We start from the raw sequence: 22,748 nt of genomic DNA on the forward strand, positions 1-22,748 counted from the left end.
CAAACAAAGGCGGAAAGAAATAAACCCAAAAAATTATTTAACCCTTTAAAGAACACAATGTATACTAATGTAATAATCTAAAGTATAATGAAAGTTTAGTCCATATGACTTCTGAAGACATATTTTAGTATTGTGAAAACAGACTAAAATTGTATTCATTATTCACTTATAATCTTCCCCTCAACTGCAACTGGATCATTGAGTCATTAAATGAACTGAACTGGATCAATCAGATTAATTAGGAAATAATTCATACTGTTTTTCACTGGGTCATCCAATTCACTTCAAAGAATAGTCTCAAAAGAGTGATTCGTTCATGAATTGGCCATTTCTACTTTCTCATGAATGTGAATCAAGATATCAACACTTTTGAGTGAATAACAACTTAAATTTGTTCTGTTCCTCAAACAGAGCTATAATATGACTTCAAAAATAGACCAAAAAATAGACCAGTCCAGGGCCGCATTTTTTTTTTCAAAAGCCTTGCAAGCATAAGTAGATCGTAAAGAAAATTGGTGCCAGTCGTGTACACAATCTACTTAGGTTTACAGTGCTTTTAGGAAAAAACCTAGAGCTGTAAAGATATTCTTTTACCTTTTGAATCACCTTTTGTGTTCCATAGAAGAAAGTAAGTCATTTGGGTATTAAATAATGACAGAAATAAAATTTTTGGGTGAAGAATCCCTTTAAGCAACTCTCTTCTTTTTCTTTTTGACCTGTTCAAAATTCCCACTTTTAAAGTTTTCCCCTCTTTCTGTTCCCCCTGCAGGTGGTTGCGTATCACTATTGTCAGGCTGATAACACGTACACATGCCTGGTCCCGGAGTTTGTGCACAGTGTGTCTGCTTTACTGTGCAGAGCCCCTCGCCTCAGTGCTTATCGAGAGCTGTTACTCCGAGAGACGCACTTGCAGAGCCTGCTCAGCTTACGCTCCTGTGTCCAGGACCCTGCCGCCGCCTTCCGTAAGGGAGTCCTGGAGCCCCTCACACTTCTACGCAAAGGTGAGACTCATCACATGCTACTGTCATTAATCACACCATCAAATAAAAACGAAATATGTTTGCTCAGGGGTAATGGGGGGGAGAAGAGCGTTCTTGCCTCATTTAATTTGGCCCAGTATGGATGTGGACAGATGGTCCTCAGAAACGGCTTGGATCACAAGGAACGACAGATGAAGGACTTAACAGGAATTTTAGAGAATGAGGCTAGAGCAAATTTCGAGTATGAAAATGAAGACATAGAGCTTTCAGTCTGAACTCTTGAAAATCAGTGTTTCTGGTTTGTAGCATCAGATTAAAGAGAGAATATAGTAGAGAAAACAGCCTTTATATGACATGTAATGTTGGGTAAAGTCATAATGATCCTAATTAAAATTGTTCCTATATATGTACTTGAAGACACATTCCATTATTGTGCAAACCTTTCTGACTTAAATATTCCTTGCTGGTCATGATAATATTCTGCATTATTTGTCATAGACAAAATGCATTAGTTTTCATAACAATCATTTTATTTATCTGTTGCTTTCTAATATTGTGTAGATCATATATAAGATGAGCCAGTCTCTTGTGAAACTACACCTTTCACATGTGCTTTTTTGGGGGTCATATTTTTGATTTGGTAGCTTAATCTGGTGACTATTCCATGTGTGAAACTTCCAAGATAAGTCCAAGATAAGTAGGTAACTAAGATGAAGTTGAGGATCCTTGAGTTCTGATGAAAAAAGAAGTTTGTGTAATCTAAATCATAAGTCATTGTAATAACGTACTTTCCTTTGTGATTGACGACACTTAGGCTGTGCCGACTTATTATTTGAGACAAACAGCTAGTTAGAAAACAATTCTTTTCATTGTTTTAAGCTACTGTTGTAGCTAATGCAGCCTTACTATAATCATACTAGTTGTTAATGTAGTCATTTTAATTCTGATTAATGACCTCAGTGTAATAAATAAATTATTGCGACACTAATAACAAATAATGATAGATTTTAAAAAGAAATGTTAACCTTATGTTAAGGTTAATGTTAGCCTTAAATGCTTTCAAGATTAGCCTGTTTTTTAGTCCTTTAAATTGACTGCCAAATTGCATTCAGGTTTTCCTCCATTCTGGTATCGAATGCCCTAATTTCATGATCCATTTTTCTTGTTGAGTATCCTATCCGAAAAACTCTGCATTATGGAAGTAATTAAAGGTTTTGACTTTAAAGGAATAATTTACCCCACAATTAATATTATGCCATCATTTATTCACCATCATGCTGTTCCAAAACTTTCTTCTGTGGAACACAAAAGCAGATGTTAGGCAGAATGTTTAATCTGCTTTTTTTCTATAAAGTGAAAGTTAATGATAATGCTTTTGAGCTCCAAATACTGCACATTTTTCATTTTTAAGTTAACTATTCAAAAAAAACATTTTTTGGAAGGGTGCAGCTATTAGTCAAGTGGCAAATACTCAAAAACATTGAGAGTGAGAGTTTCACTACAGACTGCAGGCGCTTTTTCCTACTCAACATATGGTGAAAGAACGAAGGGTTTTTATTGTGCTGGGTGTTCTAAAATCACGTAGTAAACATTCAGCAGTACAAATTGTTCCTGGTAACTTTTCTGAACAAAAACCTGAACACACCCACGTAATGCCAAACTCTTAAAAGACTCCATATTTGACTTCAAGTACGTTTTACCATGTCGTTTCTATTGTGTTGTGCAGAGTGTAAGATTCCAGAAGAAGATTACATCATCCTAGTGGACGGTCTAAATGAGGCAGAGTTCCACAAACCAGACTATGGAGATACCATTGCATCCTTCATCAGCAAAATCATCTCTAAATTTCCTATTTGGCTTAAACTGATTGTGACTGTCAGGGTCAACCAAGTGGTAAGGTTTTTTTTGTTTTTTTTTGCACAGCCTGCACCCTTTTATGCTGGTTTTAATACAAAGCAAGACCATTCAGAAAGTTTTAAAGCTCTAGCCTATAAAGTGTCCTGATGTTCCTTTTTTGATCAGAGCTTTCAGAATGGTTGCTGTGGTGAGTTTTGGATGCTGGTCAGTGGCTAGTGTGTGTGTAATCCATGTCTGATCAGAGCTGGACTCCGACCTTCTGGAGCCAAGCTTATATAAGAGGGGATAAGGGCTGTGATGCAATACTGCAGATGCTATGTGTGTCCCTATACACTTTTCACACACATACACTGTCTCTTTTTCTCTCACTCACTACTTTTTGGAGCAGTGACCCAAAAGTGCCAGACAACCCACACAACCAGTCTGCCGGTGTTTATTCTACAACATTAATCCTGCAGTTGTTTTGACATTTATTGTGTTTTGCATACAGATGATGATAAAGATGCGCAGTAAGATAAAAATGAGCAGACTTCTGTGGTCCTTGTAGTATTCAATAATTTTTTCCTCTTGCAGTCATCAAGGGTATGCAGTTGTCAGTGGTTACAGTACAAAACCGTAATCTTGAAAGAACTATAATTATTCAAGAAAAGGGATTATTTTGGAAAGCTGGTGGTCGTTACTCCTGTGCTATGGTGCATAACAGTCGTTTTAAATAAAGGTTCATCCCTTAAAGTCCCCACAAACTATTTAATTGCATGTCTTTCTATTGCAGCAGGCAGAAAGATGTGACACTTTTTAATGTTACCAGCATCTGAATTAGTATACAGGAATTGTCGAAAATGGCCATTTTGTGTAGTTTTGTCACTTTATAATTTGATCAGTCAAGTTGGTCTAACCAACATGTAGAGAAAAAAAAGGAAATTATCTTATAGACTCTGACTGTGTGTCAATCCTCAATATATAAGATAGTTTTTATGACATGGCAGGTTTCTAAAATGTCATGTGGTGCAACTCCCTCAACATAAAGGTATTATTCATGATATTCATTATATTTATTCTTCTACTCATGATGTTCCATGTCTACCTTAAAATATATTAAATACATTTTCATTTAAAACTTTTCTTTGGTATAAAATGGGGAAAAAAACATATAAAACCAAGATGAATGCATTTTCAAGAACTTGGCTTATTTTATTTTTATAACTTTTATGTGCCTTTTATGTTGATCTGACAGGAAGTCACCAATCTCCTCCACTTTCCCATCATCTCTTTGGATGATTTCCATGACAACAAGGATATAACCTCTGACCTCACCTCCTACATCCAGCACCGTATTGACCACAGCCCTGACATCATCAGCAACATTGCCATCAATGGCAAAGCAGACCCAGCAAACCTCTCTAAGCTCAGCGCCCACCTGGTCGCCCGCAGCCAGGGCTCATATCTTTATTTAAAATTAACTCTCGATCTGTTTGAGAAGGGTCACCTGGTCATTAAAAGCTCCAGCTATAAGGTGATACCAGTGTCTCTGTCTGAGCTCTATCTGCTGCAGTGCAACATGAAATTCCCATCGGCCTCAGCATTTGAGCGTGTGTTGCCGCTGCTAAACGTGGCTTTGGCATCTTTGCACCCTCTGACGGATGAGCAGCTCTTCCGGGCACTGAATGCGGGATCCATGAGAGGAGAGCTGGAGTGGGAGGACTTCCAGCAGCGCATGGATGCTCTTTCCTGCTTTCTGATTGGCCGTCGAGACAGAACACGGATGTTCTGCCACCCCTCCTTTAGGGAGTGGCTGGTATGGAGGGCGGATGGCGAGAGCACTGACTTCATGTGTGACCCAAGGTAAGCAGTGATGTCGCTTTTTCTTACACACTTAAGAATGGTTTGGTGTTTTTCATGCTTGTTAAGGCAAGGATAAAGTTGCTAACGTGTTGCACATTGCTATAAAGTTGCCAGATGCTCCAAACACCTTAGCTATGTGATTAAACTACTGAGACCACCTTAACAAGTGAATGTGCTAAAACCACTCAGAACACTTAAGCAACTTCATAGCAATGCGTTAAAACTACTTGGAGCACCTCAGAAAATGAAAAGCAATGTGCTAACACTAATCAGACACCAAATAAAGGGAATTGTAATGCGTAAAAACTGGCCAAAACACTTAAGCAATGCACTAAAACTACTTAAAACACTTTAGCAAGTGAATAGCGATGTGCTAAAACTACTCAGAAACCCAAGCAACTTCATAGCAATGTGTGCTAAAACTACTCTGGGTGCATTTCAGTCAACTCCCTAGTTCAGTGGTCAAGGCAAAAATAATTTGTCCTTGATTGTTTTTTTTGCTGCCCTTCTTGACACCAGGCCATTGGCCAAAGGTTTTCGCCTCATTGTGCGTGCAGATGCACTCACACCTGCTGCCAATATTGAGCAAGCTCTGCAGGGGTGCTGACACTATTTCGTAGCCGGCTCCTCGGGAGGAGATGGTCGTAGTGCTTGCTGGACACTCTTCTTCACTGCAGTTGAACCGCTCTCCTTAAAGTTCTTGATGAGCCGGTAAATGGTTCTTTCAGGTGCAATGTTCTTTGCAGCAATTTCCTTGCATGAGAGGCCATTTTGATGCAAAGTGAATGATGGCTACACATCTTTCTTTGGAGGTAACCATTGCTAACACAAGAACACAATGATCAGAAGCACGTCTTCCCTCCTTTTATAGCAATCAATCTGCTCTTATAATCAAATCAGAATGATTGCTGATTACTGAATGATAGTACTCGTTCACACTTTCATATGTGCTGATTAGTCAAATGATGTTAGCTGGTAATTTTGTGCCAGGACCAAAAAAAAAATTTTTGGGCCAATTAAGTTTTTTGCAGTTATTTAAAATGCATCTGATCACTCTACACAATAATCTAATGTGAATCAACACCACAACTGAAGCAGCAAACTTTACGAAACACAAAAGTTGACACTGCCAAAACTTGGCCTTGGCTGTAGTGCATTGGAATTTCCACAACACATATCCAGTCACCTTTATTTATATAGCGCTTTATACAATTCAGACTGTTTCAAAGCCGCTTTAGAGTGATAAACAGGAAAATAATGATCAACGATACAAACAGAGCAGGGAACCAGGGAGCATCGATGCTCGCTGTATAAAACTGTCACATTTCTAAACATGCATTAGAAGACAAACCATTATTAATTTTTTGAGCATAAGCACATCTCTAGGCAGAGAACAATCTAACTTACATTTATAATTTATACCTGAAATATTGTATGTGATCAAAGCATTTAAAAAGTGATGTCAGTAGGGTATCATTCCTGCTGTTTTTGATAAATGCAGTGATGACATTTTACAAAGCAAGTATGTTGTCTGGGGCCAGAGTCATCTGTGTCCCAATGTTTAATGACCCAGGGTCCTCACCAGTGGCCCAATTAGTGTACATATTATACCAATTCATGAGCCAGGGATCCTAGCAAGTGAATTTCAATGCATTAAAATGTGTTATTGGTTTTCCCCAAACCAGTTAAATTTAAATCTTATCCCACAGCCAATTTCATTGGTAAACTCTATCACAGCCACCTGTCATGAAGAGTTCAGAATTCAGAAAAATCATGGATGGATCAGATTGCAATAAATTATAATTCTATCTATCAGGATGTGCGTGCCAATGCTAAGGTTAAGGTTACGAAATTGTTTAGGCAGTCAGCACTGTGATTAACATGACCAATGAAATCTTTAGAATCAGCTATGGGGAAGGGCTTACGCTTATCTGGTTTGGGTAAAAACATCGCACCACTAAAGCTACTCCAAACACATTTGAAGCTTCATAGCATTGTGTCACAACTAGTCTGAACACCTTAGCAACCACATAGCAAAGCATGTGAAGTACAGGTCAGTCATCTATCATGTGGATTTTTTTGGGTTTAATTGAGTTCAGAAAGGGAATAACTAAAATTTGAGTGTGTGTAGCCTTTGGATATGAAATTACTCTCGTGTAGTTCTCTTTCATTTAGTAGACTCTTCAATTATCTGTCCACCTAAACACACACACATTGCTCAGTGTTCTCATTTAGAAATGCATCAGTAGCTCCATCACTGTTATAAACTGAAGAGTGACCCACTTAACACGGTTCAAACATGGACTCATAAAAAGAAAAGTTCATGGACTGTGATTCATAGAGAACTTTGCTGCCTATGAGGACAATATTAAGCATCTGTAGGGCCATTTAGATGAGGGGAACATGGCACCCCCGATGATTAGAAATGGCCAAGTCCTACTCTAATAATTTGAGGTTGTGGATGAATGTTTTTTTTTTGTCCTTTATTTAACATTTAGTATTGTCAGAAAGTAATTAGAAGATATTTTAATATTTATTTATCAGGATCAGGAAAGGTTTCCAAGCAGGGAATCGAACTCAGGTCACCCGAAGCACTGCCTATACGGCTATCAGCTCAGACGGTTAGAAAATAGGCTATTTAAATAAATGTTATAATTTTTTTCTTTTTTTCTTTTTTCTTTTTGAGTTATACAAGGCATATTTGTTAAATAACAACTATGAAGGGAACAGATATACATTTAACCATAGACGTAATGGTCTTAAGTAATTTTACGAACTTCTGACTAAAGCCCCGCCCACTTAGTTTGATCTGAATACAGATCTGAATAATTTCGAGATTGTTACAGAAACAAATATTGACTCCACTGCAAAATTTTAACTTACCTTTTTTAAGCTGGTCCGCCGCCCTCAGCAGTCTAACAGTGCTCATCAATGTCAAAATGATTGAGATGGCCAATCAAATCAAAGGGACCAAACATGAATTCCTGCGCAGAGCTTCAGGTTTTAATGGTGAAAGATATTTGACAGCTGTTTACGATAGAAATGTTAAATGAACAACATATTCAGTGATGTCAAATTTAACTGCTTTGAATTGAAAACATAGGCTGAATATTTGCAACCCATAACAGAATGTGACGAAACAAGAAATATGCAATTGACGGCATGTAAGGCATGTAAATAAGAGATATTGTGAGCAAATATTATTTGCGCATATTTCAAATTAATTATCTATTTCCTTTATATATGTTATAACAAATATATATACTGTATATATTGGTTATCCCCGCAAAAAAAGGACATATTTTGAAACATGATTTCTGATGAATTTTTATTGATGTTGGTAAACAGAAGTGGCCACGCTCTGATGGCCTTCATGCTTTCACGTCAAGAGGGAAAACTCAACCGCCAACAAACTATGGAGCTGGGCCACCACATTCTTAAAGCTCACATATTCAAGGTAATAAACAAAGATACTCAAAATCCTTCTCTGTGTGTGTTTAAGTGATGGAATCTCCATTTGAACTCTTCCTGCCTCTTCATCTCTGTCCTCAGGGTCACAGTAAGAGAACAGGGGTTTCGTCAAGTGTTCTGCAGGCCTTGTGGATCAGCTACAGTACAGACAGCCTATCTGCAGCTCTTTCCTCCCTCAGAAACCTGTACACACCCAACGTCAAGGTTTGAGGATATGCAGACACAAAGACGCACTAAAAACACACTTATTCTTGTACTCAATGTGCCAATGAGACCATCACTTATAAAAAGCAGCGTCAATCTTGAGTAAAAAATAAAAAGGAATAACTGTTTTGCGCTCCTGAATTGTAGAACAAGGCTCCAACAATTATCGCGGCTGACGCATTCAACCGCACAAGAAGAGCTAAAGCTCTGAGACATCCACAATGAACGAGATTTCATAAGTCACGTAGAACATAGTAATTAGTGCTGAGGCTTACTGAAAAATGCCTTGCGTAATGACTACATTTATTTATTAAATCTATTATATGTTAATTGCAGTCTAGACTCCGCTGTCCCTGTAATTTCCTCTCCTACGGAGTTTTAATGAAACAAGCGTCACTCTGAGCCCATGTGTGCGCACCAGCGTCCTTGACAGCCATTTGGCTGGAGAGCTTCTCATTATTTCCTGCTGTGTTTGTATAAATAAATGCGATTCTGCTTCCTTTGCTTTTAATGTGTTCCTGCTTCATCCAGCATCTTAATCAAGCCTCCATTACCACACTGTCCATATCCACATAAAAAAAAAGTAATGGAGCCAGGTTGCATTCATTCATTCATCGATTAGCGAGTATGACTTCATGCCTTCCACTGTTAAATGAAAGTGAAATAAACAATTAGCATGTTTGAGCAGATACAATATATTTGTGTATAAATACCTATTTTTCAGAGTTTTGTGGTTTGGTTTTATGTTTAGACATGACATTCTTGTTGAGTAAATTAAAATGGATATTCGAAAGCTGGACATGAAACTGTAGAGGGATTGAGAATAAAATGTATAGCTTCAACCCACAGCCTCTATCTAGCAAGCAAGCAAATAATCAGCTTCAATCTAGTATGTCTTATTCTATATCTAATATTAAGGCATACTAGAGTGAAGATATTTGCTTGCATCTGTTGATCGTAAATATAGCATGTGGATTGAATCAATACATTCTAGTCTTTTTATTGCACATGTAGATTGGTACAGTAGATTGTAAATTGAAGCTATATATTAAAATGTAATGCTCTAAATTAAACCTATAGAACAATGAACAGGCTTCATTGAAGCTGTTGAAGCTGATACAGACTGTGGATTGAAGCTATACATTTTGGTTGAAGCTGTAGATTTTAAATTAAGTCTGTAGACTGAAGATGTAGATTTAGGCTTTAGATTGAAGCTGCAGACTGTAAATTGAGATTGCAACTGTAGATTGAGGCTATACTGTAGATTGAAGATGTACATTTCTATTAGGTTATAAGGTTAAGGCTCCATCATCCCCGTGACCCTGCAGAGGATAAAGCGATTTGGATGGATGGATGGATATTTAAGTTATAGACTGAAGATGTAGATTGTAGTTTGAGGATGTAGATTGTAGCTTGATTCTGTAGATTGAAGCCATGGATTGTAAACTGAGGTCTGAGTATTGAAATCAAGGTTGAGAAATCAAAATAGAGATTGTAAATGGTGAGAAAAACAATAGTGTAATTTTCAGCTCAAGTTAGTTCAGTGTTGATTCAGTTCAGTAATTGTGTAAAGTTCATCAATTATGAAATGAGTTCAGATATAAGCAACTACAGTAGTAGTGTAGTGTAGATAATAGTGTCGTTATTCACTTCACATCAGTTCAAAGTTGATTCAGTTCAGTTTAATAACAGTATAAAGCAGCTCTGCAGAAAAGAGTCGTCATCCAGCTCAATTCAGTTCAACTTTTGTTCTCCTCTAATAGTGTCAGTGCAGTCAAATCAAATCATTAATATTACTGAATATTAAGTGACCATTCTGTGAAGCCCTCAGACGGGTAATAATTGAGCCAGTTACTTAATTTCTTGTGTTAAAACCAGTCTTACCTGCGTCCCCAGGTGTCCCGGTTGCTGATCCTGGGAGGGGCGAGTGTGTGTTACCGTACTGAGGTTTTAAACAGTGCACCAGTGCTGTGTGTGCAGTCTCACCTGGGCCACCTGGAGATGACTGCTTTGTTCCTGGAGTGTGGGGCGCCTGTGGATGGGCAGTCGGAGAACGGCATGACCTCCCTCTGTTATGCCTCAGCTGCTGGACATCTGCCACTTGTCACCTTACTATGCAAAAAAGGGGCAACGGTCAGTCGATCCCATTTAATACACAAAATGACTATAAATGATTCAGATTTAAACCTTAACCTCTGTATTTCAGTAAAAGATATTCAGGGGTGAAATTGGCAGGTGGAGATACCCTAAAAGTAGTGGTGATTTTTGTGCCCTAGCCAAGATATTATGACCCATTCCCACCAAAAAGCTTAGTTTGTCATAGTACTATATACACATATATGCAAGAAAACTAATGAATGGAATAGAATAATGAATCAAACATGAAATAAATATATAGAATACACCATATGTGCACTTTTAATAAAGCAACCAAGATTGCTACTGCATATCAGTAATAGAATATCAGAAATGGGGTGCTCATTTGGTTGAATTTTATTTAGCGATTTCACTGGAACAGAGAGCAGATGGAGTTCCTGGAGAACCTGTTAGTAATGCCACTTTAAAGTAATTAAAAATGTATTTATATGAAAATAGAAAATCTTATAATTAGAGCCAAAACATTCTAACAGTGAGACAGGGAATAAATGTTTCGGTCCTCATTAACTTTAAATACTTAATAAGTGTGCAAGTCAGTCAAAAACACCACAGTAATTTTTGGTTATATAAACAATTCTGCTGTTTTCAAACTGTGAAAAGTTTATATTGTTACATTTTGTCTTTTAAATATTTTTTTGCACACAGTGTACTGTATAGTGTACAAGGTGTTCCAGATTGTTCCTTCTCAGTTTAACTCCTGCAAGCATTACTGATGAACTGTAGGATCTTTGCTGCTCATCTATTAACCATGCAATTGTCACCATGCATTGCAAATGATAGAGTGATAATGACTTCTCAAAAAGTTGACACTAACTAAAAAAATTTGATTTTCCCCTCAATAATGTGGGGGTTTTTTGTCAGTGTAGTTTTGTAAGTAACTGTACCTGTGTGTTGTATGTGTTAGGTGGATCATGCTGATAAGAGCGGTCAGTGTGCACTGGTTCACGCTGCTCTGCGGGGTCATGCTGAGATTGTGCAGTATCTTCTGGAGCAGGAGTGGAGTTCAGACCTGAAGAACAAGGCACTGCAACAGGCGCTGATCGCTGCCTCCAGCATGGGACACACACAGGTACTAAATACACACATCACACACAGGATACTCCCCCTACCGCACATACACACAACAAACACACATTCTCACATTTAGTTACTAAAATAGACATACTATAGTAGATAAAGTAATTTAGAATGAGAGATTTTGTGATTAAGCGCTATTCCTGAAGTAAAGCTAGACTAAAAAACACAAAGGAACCAAACCCACACCCACTCAACTCCCTAAAATGTAATACACACTATCTTAAATCATCTTTATCTTATTGATATGTTTTACAGGTGGTAAAAAGAATGCTTGCATTGACCAATGACGATTTTTCAGTGCAGATTGATGGTCATGATACTTTGTGGGGTGAAACAGGTTTGTAAATAAACTACATTACACTACATTTTTTGTCATCTTATTTTTACTGTAAAGTAAAAAAAAAAAAAATTATTACACTGAGTAAATTAATCAGTGTGTAAAACATTACATATAAGACATTGTGCTATGCATAATATACATGTAAGCCTTGTCATTAAATGCAGTATTTCAAGAGCTACTGTATTAAGCTGTGTCTGAAATCGCATACTGTCTAATATGTTCTACATTTGGTTTGAAACTTGCTACACGACTGTTTAAAAAGTATGTTTTCGCAACGCCAAGGTCATGGTTTCTATTACCAGGGAATGCTTGAACTGATCAAATGTATACCTTTAATACAATGCAAGTTGCTTTGGATAAAAGTGTCTGCTAATGCATAAATGTAAATGTAAAACTCATTGATCCAAAAAATTGCCTATATAACAACATGCGTAATATGAAACAAATTTGGACGTACTACATCTGCCATGTTGTCACTGTCACATGACCTACCTGTGTCCGTTTCATCACTTTACTGACCTTCACAACTCCTCTCCTGTGGCTTCATGGGATAGTAAAGTGTCCATCGAATCCATACTCCAGAATATTGGAGGAACATTGGTTGAAATTACAACACTTTTGGACTGTTTTTCACATACTGTATAGTAGGGATTGGGAAGTAGGCATATTCGAATGCAGCAATAGTTTCCCAGGATGGCAGAGTCTGCTGCACTGCATAGATCATCATTATGAGCATGCATATCTTCTCCAGCTCTAACCGCTGCTGCTGGCCGGGGCAAACTAGAGGGGTGTGTGTTCCTGCTGGATCAAGCTGCCAGTGTAACACAGCCCAACCGCAGAGGGGTGGCACCCGTCTTTAATGCAGTGCGACATGGACACACACAGGTAAGACACTTTATTACACAGAAAAACAAAAACTTCAGACTTCTGTCAGATTTTACATTGATTAAATTTCTTTCCTTCTCTCTCTCTCTCTTCCAGATAGCAGAGTTGTTTCTGCAGCGTGGCGCAGACGTGAATTGCAGTGATAAACATGGACGCTCTCTACTGATGGTGGCTGCAAGTGAGGGACACCTGGAGACCGTGGACTTCCTGCTCTCACAGGGTCAGTGATCGTCCTTAATTTACCATAACCCTATAAAGCCTACTGTATCAAATTTCCAAGGCCTCTAAATTATCAACTTGATCAAAATTTGGCTGAAAAACTTTACTTTTAGCAAGTAAAAAGTCTTTTAGTTTAATTGTAAAAATGCCCACCTTCAGGTTGTGGTACATTTGTCTTTTTGGTGTGAAATTTTTATAAATTTAACATAAAAATAATGTCTGTATTATTAGTAATATTTCAAGATGAACACTTACTGGACTGAACAACTTAGGTTTACTTGATTTATCCATTCACCATTTTTAAAATGTAAGTATTAAATATAATACAACAGATCTCTCAGTCATCATTGTATTGCATTGCATTATATATTTTGCCCCCCACAATAAAAATAAAATGACAGAGCTTTGATCAAACAAAGAATTTAAATTCATCTTACCAAGACAGTATTGGGAGATAAAGAGTGACAACTGATACTTACCGTATGCATTTTATGTAAGTAGTCTTCTATACTGTTATAATGATCTCACTGATGTACATTACAAACTGAATTTAATATCAGCAACTGCACCAAAAATGTTTTGCTCCGTTTGGCCCTCTGAATAAAAATAAAGGTTTTTTTTTTTCCCTCCTCGCGTATAAGCTCCATATTTTCCTATATCTATTCTATATATATGATAATGGGCCATAAAAGTATTAAATATGATACTCAACAAAAGTTCAACAAAGAGAGGAGCTCCCACACATAATCGTAGAACAACATTGTGGTTACAAAACTGATGACGACGTAAATAAAAAACGTTTTGTCTTTGGCATCTCGTTTTCTACGATTATGAGTGTACTTTTTTTGTCTATAAATGCCTTAAGTTTTTGCACTCCACAAAAAAACACATATTTACAGGGTTATACTGTATACCACTACATTTTCTGTGACAAAACTGGCATCATTCTGTCAAATAAAGTCCATAATGATTGTGTTTTTATTGTAGGAGCATGTCTGACAACAGTGGATAAAGAAGGTCTGACCCCGCTCGGGTGGGCATGTTTGAAAGGGCAGAAGAAAGTGGTGGAGTTTCTAGTGGAGAGGGGCGCTCAGATTGACCACACGGATAAGCATGGACGTACCCCGCTGGACCTCGCTGCTTTCTACGGAGACGCAGACATAGTAAGCTGAGATAATCTCTCTCTTTGCAGACCTAAACACACTCGTGACACTTGTGTCTCAGTATTATGCCGTGTCCATATCTGCGTGATCTGTATTCAGGTGCATTACCTGGTCGAGTGCGGAGCGGCGATCGAACACATGGACTACAGCGGCATGAGACCTCTGGACCGGGCCATCGGTAGCAGAAACACCTCAGTCGTGGTCACTCTGCTGAAGAAAGGGGCTAAACTGGGTGAGTCTCACCTCAGAACATCATGACACACATTCTTTCATATCTCTCATGGGTTCAAGTGCCGTCCTCTAGAATCTAGATCGCCACAGTCAGGTTCTCAAGAGGGTTTTTTCCATTCTAAATCTAGAATGTGGTGAGTTCCATTTGTTCTCCCCTTTTCTCGGATAGTAAAAGCACAGTGTTCCTTTGCTGAGTCCTAAATGCAATTGAAACCAGGCCATATTCGCAGCAGAGCCGTGCAGGACGGTTAGCCCACAGTTAAGTAGGACGCCGGTGATGTATGGGACTGTCATTCAGGCTCTGCGACAGGGCAAAGACTTTTATAGCGAAGTCCACTCAGCTTTCTACCCAAAGTCACAGAGTGCAAACCTTAGCAGAACAAATTCCCCCTCCAGTTTAAAAACGTCTAATTACATCTGAAACGGCGACTGTCTCTACCAGTCTGAGGTTGATGATGGCAATGACTTTGCCAGACGCATTTTAATGACGTTGTGGTGTGATTTGTCTTGTCTACACACTAGACATGGTTCAGAAAAGCTGTGGATTGAAGGAAAGAAAAATCTCCATAACCACTGAAAAATAACCCATGCTTTAAATTAGCATTAGCAGAGATTTCCAGTTAGCCACTAGAAGGGAGCAAGGTTAGCAATTTTTTGCATGCTCATTTCCCCTTGGTATACATGTAATACTGCAGGACAAGCAAAATGATCTAGTTTCCATTTTTTTAGATGTCATGCCCGCATCCAAACCATCACAAGAGGTTTGCTGTTTTAGGAAGTCTGCCAATGAATAGTTTCACCCTTTAGTTACTGTAGTTCTCTTAAAGTTATCCTGAAGTAGCACTTCTGCAGTTTTAACATATTTCAGCATACAAACCAAGTTATTCGAGTCCTGAATGCTGATTGGTTGATATCATTCCAGCTGTTTTCAAATGCATGATATAGTCACAAGTTTGCCTAGTTTCTCTATTAGCTGCTGATTACATGCTAGGAATTACATATGCTAATGGGAGGATGGCACATTTGCTTTATAAATATAATGATTTAGTATATTTTTTTTATTTTTCTTATGTAGCAATTGATTTATAAAAGGCACTCGAGACTGTGCTATAATGTGGATATAGTTTTCAAACCTTATTGCTTAACTTCATTTTTTCAACATATACACTACTGTTAAAAAGGTCTGTACGGTTTTTGTTTTAAAGAAATTAATAATTTTATTCACTCATTCATCAAATGGATCAAATACTTTTGAACTTTTATTTGTCAAAGAATCCTGAACAAATGGTTTCCACTAAAATACTAAGCAGCACAACTGTTTTGAACTGATAATAATATGAAACGTTTTCGAGTTGCAAAACAGCATATCACAATGATTTCTGAAGGATCATGTGACCCTAGAGTAATTGCTGCGAAGTAATGGCTACTGAAAATTCAGCTTTGCCATCACAAATAAATTACATTTTAAAATATTTAAAAATAGAAAACAATGTAACTGTTTTATTGTATTTTTAAACAAATAAATACAGGAGAGTATGGAGACTTTCAAAAACATTAAAAAAATCATACCGACCCCAAACTTTTGATGGTAGTGTGTATGCCTTCCCAATTTCAGCACATATCTATTCTTCTTGAGTTTTTTCCTTGCATTTATTCTTTTACGCTTTCTCTTTTTTTCTTTCTTTCTGCACTGCTGTCACTATCACTGCTAAAGGCTACAGAACATCTCCTTATGAGCGATCAGGTACAAGCATTAGGAAAGTCCTTCTTCTCTGAATCGTTCTGTGTGTTATTGACTGCCAGGACTGATGTCTCTTTCTCTCTTGAAGGTAACGCTGCCTGGGCCATGGCCACCTCCAAACCGGACATCCTCATCATTCTTCTGCAGAGACTCATGGAGGAGGGAAACCTGCTTTATAAGGTCTGTCACCGCAAACAACTAGCATCCCTCGGGATACAAAGAGTTTTGAGTAGAACTAAAAAGTAGCTCTAACACATGCCATAGTTTGCTTTACAGAAACCACAATTACATTGATCTAACCACTGTATTGAAGAGCCATTTGTGGTTTTACCTGTAGTTACTATGTTCTTACAACAAATACTACATAAACAATGATCACTATGGTACATTTTCATGAAGGTCCTCTGAGACTTGTTTCTTTTCCCTTTTCTCTCCTTCGTTCTCAGAAAGGAAAGATGAAGGAAGCTGCTCAGAGGTATCAGTATGCACTGAGGAAGTTTCCAAGGGAAGGTTTCGGGGAAGACCTGAAGGCATTCAGGGAGCTCCGGGTTTCCCTCTATCTCAACCTGTCCCGCTGCCGCCGCAAAACCAACGTATGTCACATGAGTATATGCACAACTTTAGTGGATAGAGGTTAAAGGCTTCAACAACATGACTAACAATTGTTGTATGCCAATATATCTCTGTGTAGTAATAAACAAATGGCTATAGGCATTTTATATAGATCACATACACACTCATCTTCTCCAGAATAATTGTAATGGTTTGTTTAGGTTGAGAAGAGCTTCACAGGCTGTATAGAGTGTTTTGAGTGCAATTAGGAGGCAGATTATGTGAGTGTGAGAGAGCGATAGAGAGAGAGTCACTATGTGTCCTGCTACGTGTTTCCTAATTACACATGCATCCTGAAGTTCTAATGGTTATTTTAATAGGATCTTCCACCATTAAACATTTTAAGTGCATCATTAGGGCTGACAGTTACGGCTTCTCATTGAGTCTCTGACCTCAGACTCAAGGACGGAATTTCAACGAGAGACTCCTGATTACAGATTCATGCATGAGAGCAGAAAGAGGGACTGAGGTAGAATGTGAACAAGTAAATCCAGAAACTCGGTATGCACGCATCAGTACCAGAATGCAACAGTGCTGCCATGAGTGCACTAATCACTCTCATGGGTCTAATTAAGACAGAGTTAAACTTGCTGAAAACTTGATTGGTCCTCATTTTTTCCACTGTCCCTTCTTCTTGTCTTGCATATTCTTCCTCTCTTCTTCCTTTCACATCTGTTCTTGACAGGATTTTGGCATGGCTGAGGAGTTTGCCACCAAAGCTCTCGAGCTCAAACCAAAGTCCTATGAGGCATTTTATGCACGTGCCAGAGCCAAAAGGAGCAGCAGGTAAAGAGCATGTGAATTGTTTCTGATAAGAGTGAAACACTTCCATTGTCCTTGCTGTCTGCACGCGAAACCGAACATATAACAAAACAGTTCTTTGGGCAGTTCTTATTAATGAATCAGTTCACCCAGTTTGCGAATTGGATGAAATGCAATACAGGAGTCACTGGTGTGTTTCATGGACTTTGTCGAGTTGTCTGAACAATTGAGTCATCTCTGGTTATAATTTAAACTTGAATCAAACTTGAATGAAGTCATGAACTACTAATGTGTTATGTGTACCTTTCCAGCAATGTTTAAAAAAGCTATTTGGCAGGTTAGTGTAACTTTTATTAGCCTGATGCATAAATTGTCATTGTACTATAGTCAACATGTACTCGTAAAATTATGATTATAAAAATAGAATATTAAAAAAAGATATAGTATTGGCACCCCACTGCAACAACCAAATCCAACAGCTGCAACAATCACATTTTGCTACACTCGATAATAATGCTACCCATTTTAACCTTATTTATAAGGCAACTTGAAAGTCACGACATCGAAAGTCAGAATGAAGACATCAAATATTGGGCCAAACCAAAGGATTTTGTTTTTCATTTAAAAAAATAGTGCCGTCAAATGACAAATATATTATTTCACCCAATATTTCTGTGATTTAATTATAGTTGTGCTTATTATACTACAGGGGTTGTAACCTTTTTGTTATTAAGTGGCATTTTTGATTATTCTAGTTAATCACTGTGCAAATTTGTTAGAATATTTGTGAGCTGTCATCCACTTAAAGTACAGCGCTAATGCCTTGAAATGGCATTCTAATGTGCAGTGATCTGTGTGCTTCTGTTGACTAGCACAGGTTAATTCTTAAGTATTTATTTCCTAAAACTAAACACAGGACAGGCTTTGTAACTATTAGGAATGATTAACTCAAAATGTAGATAAGTATGCTAGTGCGACTTAAAGCTGCAGTCCGTAACTTTTTTGGGTTAAAAATTATCCAATTTTTTTTTTAGCAAGTACATAACCAGCCAGTGTTCAAAACGATCTGCTTGCCTTAGCTCGATTCAAAACGGTAAGCTTGTAATAATGTTTTTAATTCCAGTGGTACTGGTGGATTTCCACAGGAAATTCAAGCATGTCTTTGCGTCATTACGTCACATCTGTACACATAAAGAAGGAGTCTCGGCTAGTAGGCTATATTGCGTGTGAGGATGTTATAGGTGGAGATTTATAGCCTTTTCTCACAGCACTTGATATAATTAAACTTATCAATTTGATGCCGGATCTAGAAAGGTTCAAACGACAATCACCAGTGACAACTGGAGATTCACCCATTGTAAAACGCAAAAGACTTCGGACTGGCTACAGAAAAAGAGACACCCATGCAAAAACAAGGGGGCATTAAATGTACAGTAGTCACGCAGTGCTGATGTTGTTAACATTAACAATTTGAGAACAAAGTATAATTTGCATGGTTTGACGTGATATGATAAGCGATCGTTAGATTTAATCAGCCTTAAATTTCCCTTAGTTGGTCAGAACAAAAGTGGATGTTACTCACTTGTTCAGATGACATTTTCCGGTGAGAATTCTTATGTTGGTCATACTTCCAAAAAGTAGAATCTGTGATTCCAAATGACAGTATCCACACCGGTGTGGTGACTGACAGCCGCACGTTAAAAAAATTGGATTCATCCGTGCCGTGCCGAGGCACAACCCACATAAAGTTGATAATTCCGCGAATAACTGCAATTGCAGATTTCGAACAGAGATGGCGACAAAGAGGAAAAAGTACGGACTGCAGCTAAATGAAACGCATACGCCTCTCTGACTATTGTTCACATCAGAGTCCTGCACAAGAGGATTCTGCGCAAACTTAAACACCTCTGATTGTCCTTTGCGTTCATGCTCTCGATTGGCTATAATGCTCAACACTGCAAAATGCAGTGTCTTTGACACTCTTCATAGCGTAAACACAAATATGTAGGGGAGTTTTTGAAAGCAGCTGCCTACAGTACCTATCAGCCGGTACCGAAAATAACATTGGCTATTTAACCCGCAGTCTGCCTGTGCCTATTGACTCCCGACCCGCACAGCAAATGACCAGGTAAATATTTTCCTCCCGTTTCATCAAATTGTATTGGTCCACCTGTCGGGTACCTGCAGATAACTGCCCACGTGCAAGACACTGGCCAATTTTGCCTGTTATGGGATAGTTGTTAGCTTAACAAAAATGCAAATTTCAAAATCAGCTGTGAATGGTAACCAGTCGCTTTAAAATTGCTGCCTGTAATAAGAGTCTTAGTCATTATAAGGTTCCATTGTGGTTAAAGATTCTGTTTCTCAACTCAGCGGTTCTCAACTCTGGCCCTCAAGATCCACTTTCCTGCAGCGTTGAGCTCCAACCTTGATCAAACTCAACTACCTGTAACTTTCTAGTAGTCCTAAAGACTTAGATTGACCCTGATGAAACTTACCTGAACAAGCTAGAGCAAAACTCAGGAAAGTGGACCTCGAGGGCCAGAGTTGAGAACCCCTGACATAGACTGCTGCCCATGTTTAGAAGTAGGCAGTAAGGAAGCTCACAGGGTTTACAGAGAGAAAGCATAGATCTAATCCATATAGTGCACATAATAATGATTAAATATTTACCAGTTCCTTTCCACTCTTCCAGGCAGTTTGCAGCTGCGCTGGCTGATCTTTATGAAGCGGCACGTCTGTGTCCCAGTAACCGAGAGATCCGACGTCTGCTGGCACGCGTGGAGGAAGAGTCCCAGCACCTGCAGCGACAGGGTTCTAAACACCCTACCTCTCACGCCAACCCCTCACACCACGAGGAAGACAATGACGATGATGAGGAAGATGATGATGACGAAGATGACCAAGACATTGAGAGTTTGGAGAAAAGCCCAGACAGCCTGAGCATAAACATGTTGCAGGCAGATGAGGAGGAGGAGCGGCGTGAACAAGAATCCTCTCGGCAGGAGAAGAGGAAGGAGAGCTGGCATCAGAGCCGCACCTTGCCCGATTCTCTAGGCCTTGCGATATCGGGTGCCCAGTCTGCCGTCTCAGCGGCTGCCCCGGGACGGGCCGCCCACAGACGCCTTCCGTCCAGACAGGCTCAAAGCATGAAAAACCGAGAGTACAGCAGCTCGCTACACGTCGAGGGCAGGCCGCCCCAGACTGCCGGGTCGAGCCCCATGCCGAGCCGTCACAGACCCACCTCACTACGAGCAGGGCCTTGCATTGACATTGGCAGTGTTGAGAGGAGTCCCCTCAGTGGTACCAGAGAGGGCGCCATTCAGTTTGGACACGCTGAGAAGGCCGAAGGCAGTGTTGAGCCAAGGGGGGAATTTTGCAGGAGCAGCAGCGTGAGAGTGTCCAGCTCCTCCAGCGGAAACCTGACGGATACCAGCCGCGTACGCAATTCTGTGGCAAGCGCTCCCGACAGCGGCACGAGGCAATCTGAGCATAAGCCACGCCCCTTTATGGGTGTCATTGACAAGACTGCACGTATCCAACAGCAGCTGCAGCTGCAAGGTCACCATGGCAACCTGGTGTCCAGTTACGGCTGGCAGGGACTTGTGCCAGAAGGCCTCGTAGGTCACAATGTAAGTGTTGTCATGAACACGCACTCGCAAGGACTGTCTAGTGACCTCCAATACGCTAAAATGAGCGCGTATCAGGAGCCCATCCATAACAGCACTCATACGCCCGAGTTTCATCCTGGACACGGATACAAGGACTGTAACCCCCTCCAGCAGCACTACAACGACACCAAGCACAAGCAGGCCAGCCTGGCCCGGGACAACCCCATCCTGATCAGCTCCATCAAACCGAAACGCTCCTTTATCGAGTCCAACGTGTAGCTACAAACTCATACTTTATGTTGAGCACAAATTATTTACAATCTTACGACTTTAATATAAGGGGCTCGGTTTTCATCAACAAACTCAATGTCATTTGAGTCGGTTTTGAACACTAAATTCAAAGCATTTTTGTGTGAGTGCTCCAGGTAAGCGCACACGAGTAAAAGATTGCCTTGCATTTCCGTTTACAACTACAGCTTCAGAGGTATTTAAGCACATGTTTGAATGCGCAACGCTGCGTCCGCACATTAAAAGAGAGCAGAGCTATAATACAGATGATGTGTTAATGTATTAAGATACCTTACCTGACTTTAGACTTCAGTAAGGACATAGGACGTCTACCAAGATGAAACACTGTCTTTTACAGTTGGATCGTGGACCAGTACTATGTGTATTCAAAAGCATTTCATGTTTGAATGGTGATGAGTCTGTTTGTGTGTGTATTTCTGTTGGGAAGTCTTTTCTTCATAAATTACTCACAGTTTTGACTGATTTATTTATGGCTTGGTTGTCTGATTAAAACAATATTATATTTTATATATTAGTTATTTTTGCACAGCTATATATTATGAAATACAACTTTGAGTGTGAGATTGACATGAACTGTATAAAGGACACCAGGTTTACATGCATGTTATGGTGAACCATATTCAGGTGTCTATGAGGACAGATGTTATTTCATATGTACATTATTTGCAATTAATTTGATGTATAGGGCTGTTATGAATTGTATTTGAATATTTCAGCATCATATACAATAAACCCAGTTTAAGACTTCGGTTATTTTAGTTTTACATTTCTCTCTTATTTTGTAAAGTCCTAAAGAATTAGGACAGTTGGTTGCTAATTTAGAAAGTTTTACTCGTTAGGTAAGTTTTGCAAAGAGTCATCTGAATAGTGTGCACTCATTTACATGAGATGATGATTGTACTCATAATGGTGTTCTAAAGGGTTTTAATTATATGCGGTCAACAATATTTTGGTCACGTGACCTATGTTCAGAAAGCAAGCGCTGCATATCTAGATGGGTTTTTTGAACGTCTGAACAACATAAAACACATGAAATCAGATTCTTATTTATTTTTTTCAAATCTGATTCAAACCACATTTGGAGGTGGTGGATTGAAATGTGATTCTAATCAGATTTTTACAGATGTCTCAGTCTGGACCCCCTGGCTGCTCAAATCAGATTTCAAATAGTCTTTTGCATCACTCAGAACGCGACACAAGATAACGTCAAAACGGATGGAAACGCCGGAAATATTCACACGGTATTCACACAGTGGGTGCTTCTCAAACGGAAGGCTGCATCAAAGA

The 22,748-nt window shown here is 39.0% G+C and overlaps 1 protein-coding gene and 1 long non-coding RNA gene across 6 annotated transcripts in view; one reads left to right on the forward strand and one right to left on the reverse strand.

Annotated features, from left to right (window-relative positions):
• tanc1a (tetratricopeptide repeat, ankyrin repeat and coiled-coil containing 1a) overlaps positions 1 to 22,214 on the forward strand; it is a 74,000-nt gene extending 51,786 nt beyond the window's left edge. For 2 of the 5 annotated variants that reach the window (XM_082136677.1, XM_082136681.1), the window contains 18 exons: positions 770 to 1,001; positions 2,707 to 2,873; positions 4,072 to 4,679; positions 8,028 to 8,136; positions 8,232 to 8,354; positions 10,251 to 10,487; positions 11,416 to 11,580; positions 11,844 to 11,925; positions 12,680 to 12,813; positions 12,910 to 13,033; positions 14,020 to 14,195; positions 14,295 to 14,427; positions 16,141 to 16,170; positions 16,256 to 16,347; positions 16,614 to 16,760; positions 17,465 to 17,565; positions 19,625 to 19,669; positions 20,237 to 22,214. In XM_082136677.1, the coding sequence (XP_081992803.1) occupies positions 770 to 1,001; positions 2,707 to 2,873; positions 4,072 to 4,679; positions 8,028 to 8,136; positions 8,232 to 8,354; positions 10,251 to 10,487; positions 11,416 to 11,580; positions 11,844 to 11,925; positions 12,680 to 12,813; positions 12,910 to 13,033; positions 14,020 to 14,195; positions 14,295 to 14,427; positions 16,141 to 16,170; positions 16,256 to 16,347; positions 16,614 to 16,760; positions 17,465 to 17,565; positions 19,625 to 19,669; positions 20,237 to 21,431 (3,900 nt within the window). In that variant the 3' untranslated portion in view covers positions 21,432 to 22,214. The remainder of the gene's footprint in view (positions 1 to 769; positions 1,002 to 2,706; positions 2,874 to 4,071; positions 4,680 to 8,027; positions 8,137 to 8,231; positions 8,355 to 10,250; positions 10,488 to 11,415; positions 11,581 to 11,843; positions 11,926 to 12,679; positions 12,814 to 12,909; positions 13,034 to 14,019; positions 14,196 to 14,294; positions 14,428 to 16,140; positions 16,171 to 16,255; positions 16,348 to 16,613; positions 16,761 to 17,464; positions 17,566 to 19,624; positions 19,670 to 20,236) is intronic. The other 3 variants (XM_082136679.1, XM_082136678.1, XM_082136680.1) reach the window with 3 other exon arrangements.
• On the reverse strand, positions 8,196 to 12,673 carry LOC309474481. The gene is made up of 4 exons (XR_014197313.1): positions 12,448 to 12,673; positions 11,396 to 11,616; positions 10,341 to 10,466; positions 8,196 to 8,333 (listed from the first exon to the last, which is right to left on the reverse strand). It is a non-coding gene; the product is annotated as an uncharacterized lncRNA (long non-coding RNA).
• Positions 22,215 to 22,748: the final 534 nt, after the last annotated feature.

Source organism: Leuciscus leuciscus, assembly GCF_965113295.1.
Source record: "Leuciscus leuciscus genome assembly, chromosome: 14".
In the NCBI taxonomy this organism is placed as follows: domain Eukaryota; kingdom Metazoa; phylum Chordata; class Actinopteri; order Cypriniformes; family Leuciscidae; genus Leuciscus; species Leuciscus leuciscus.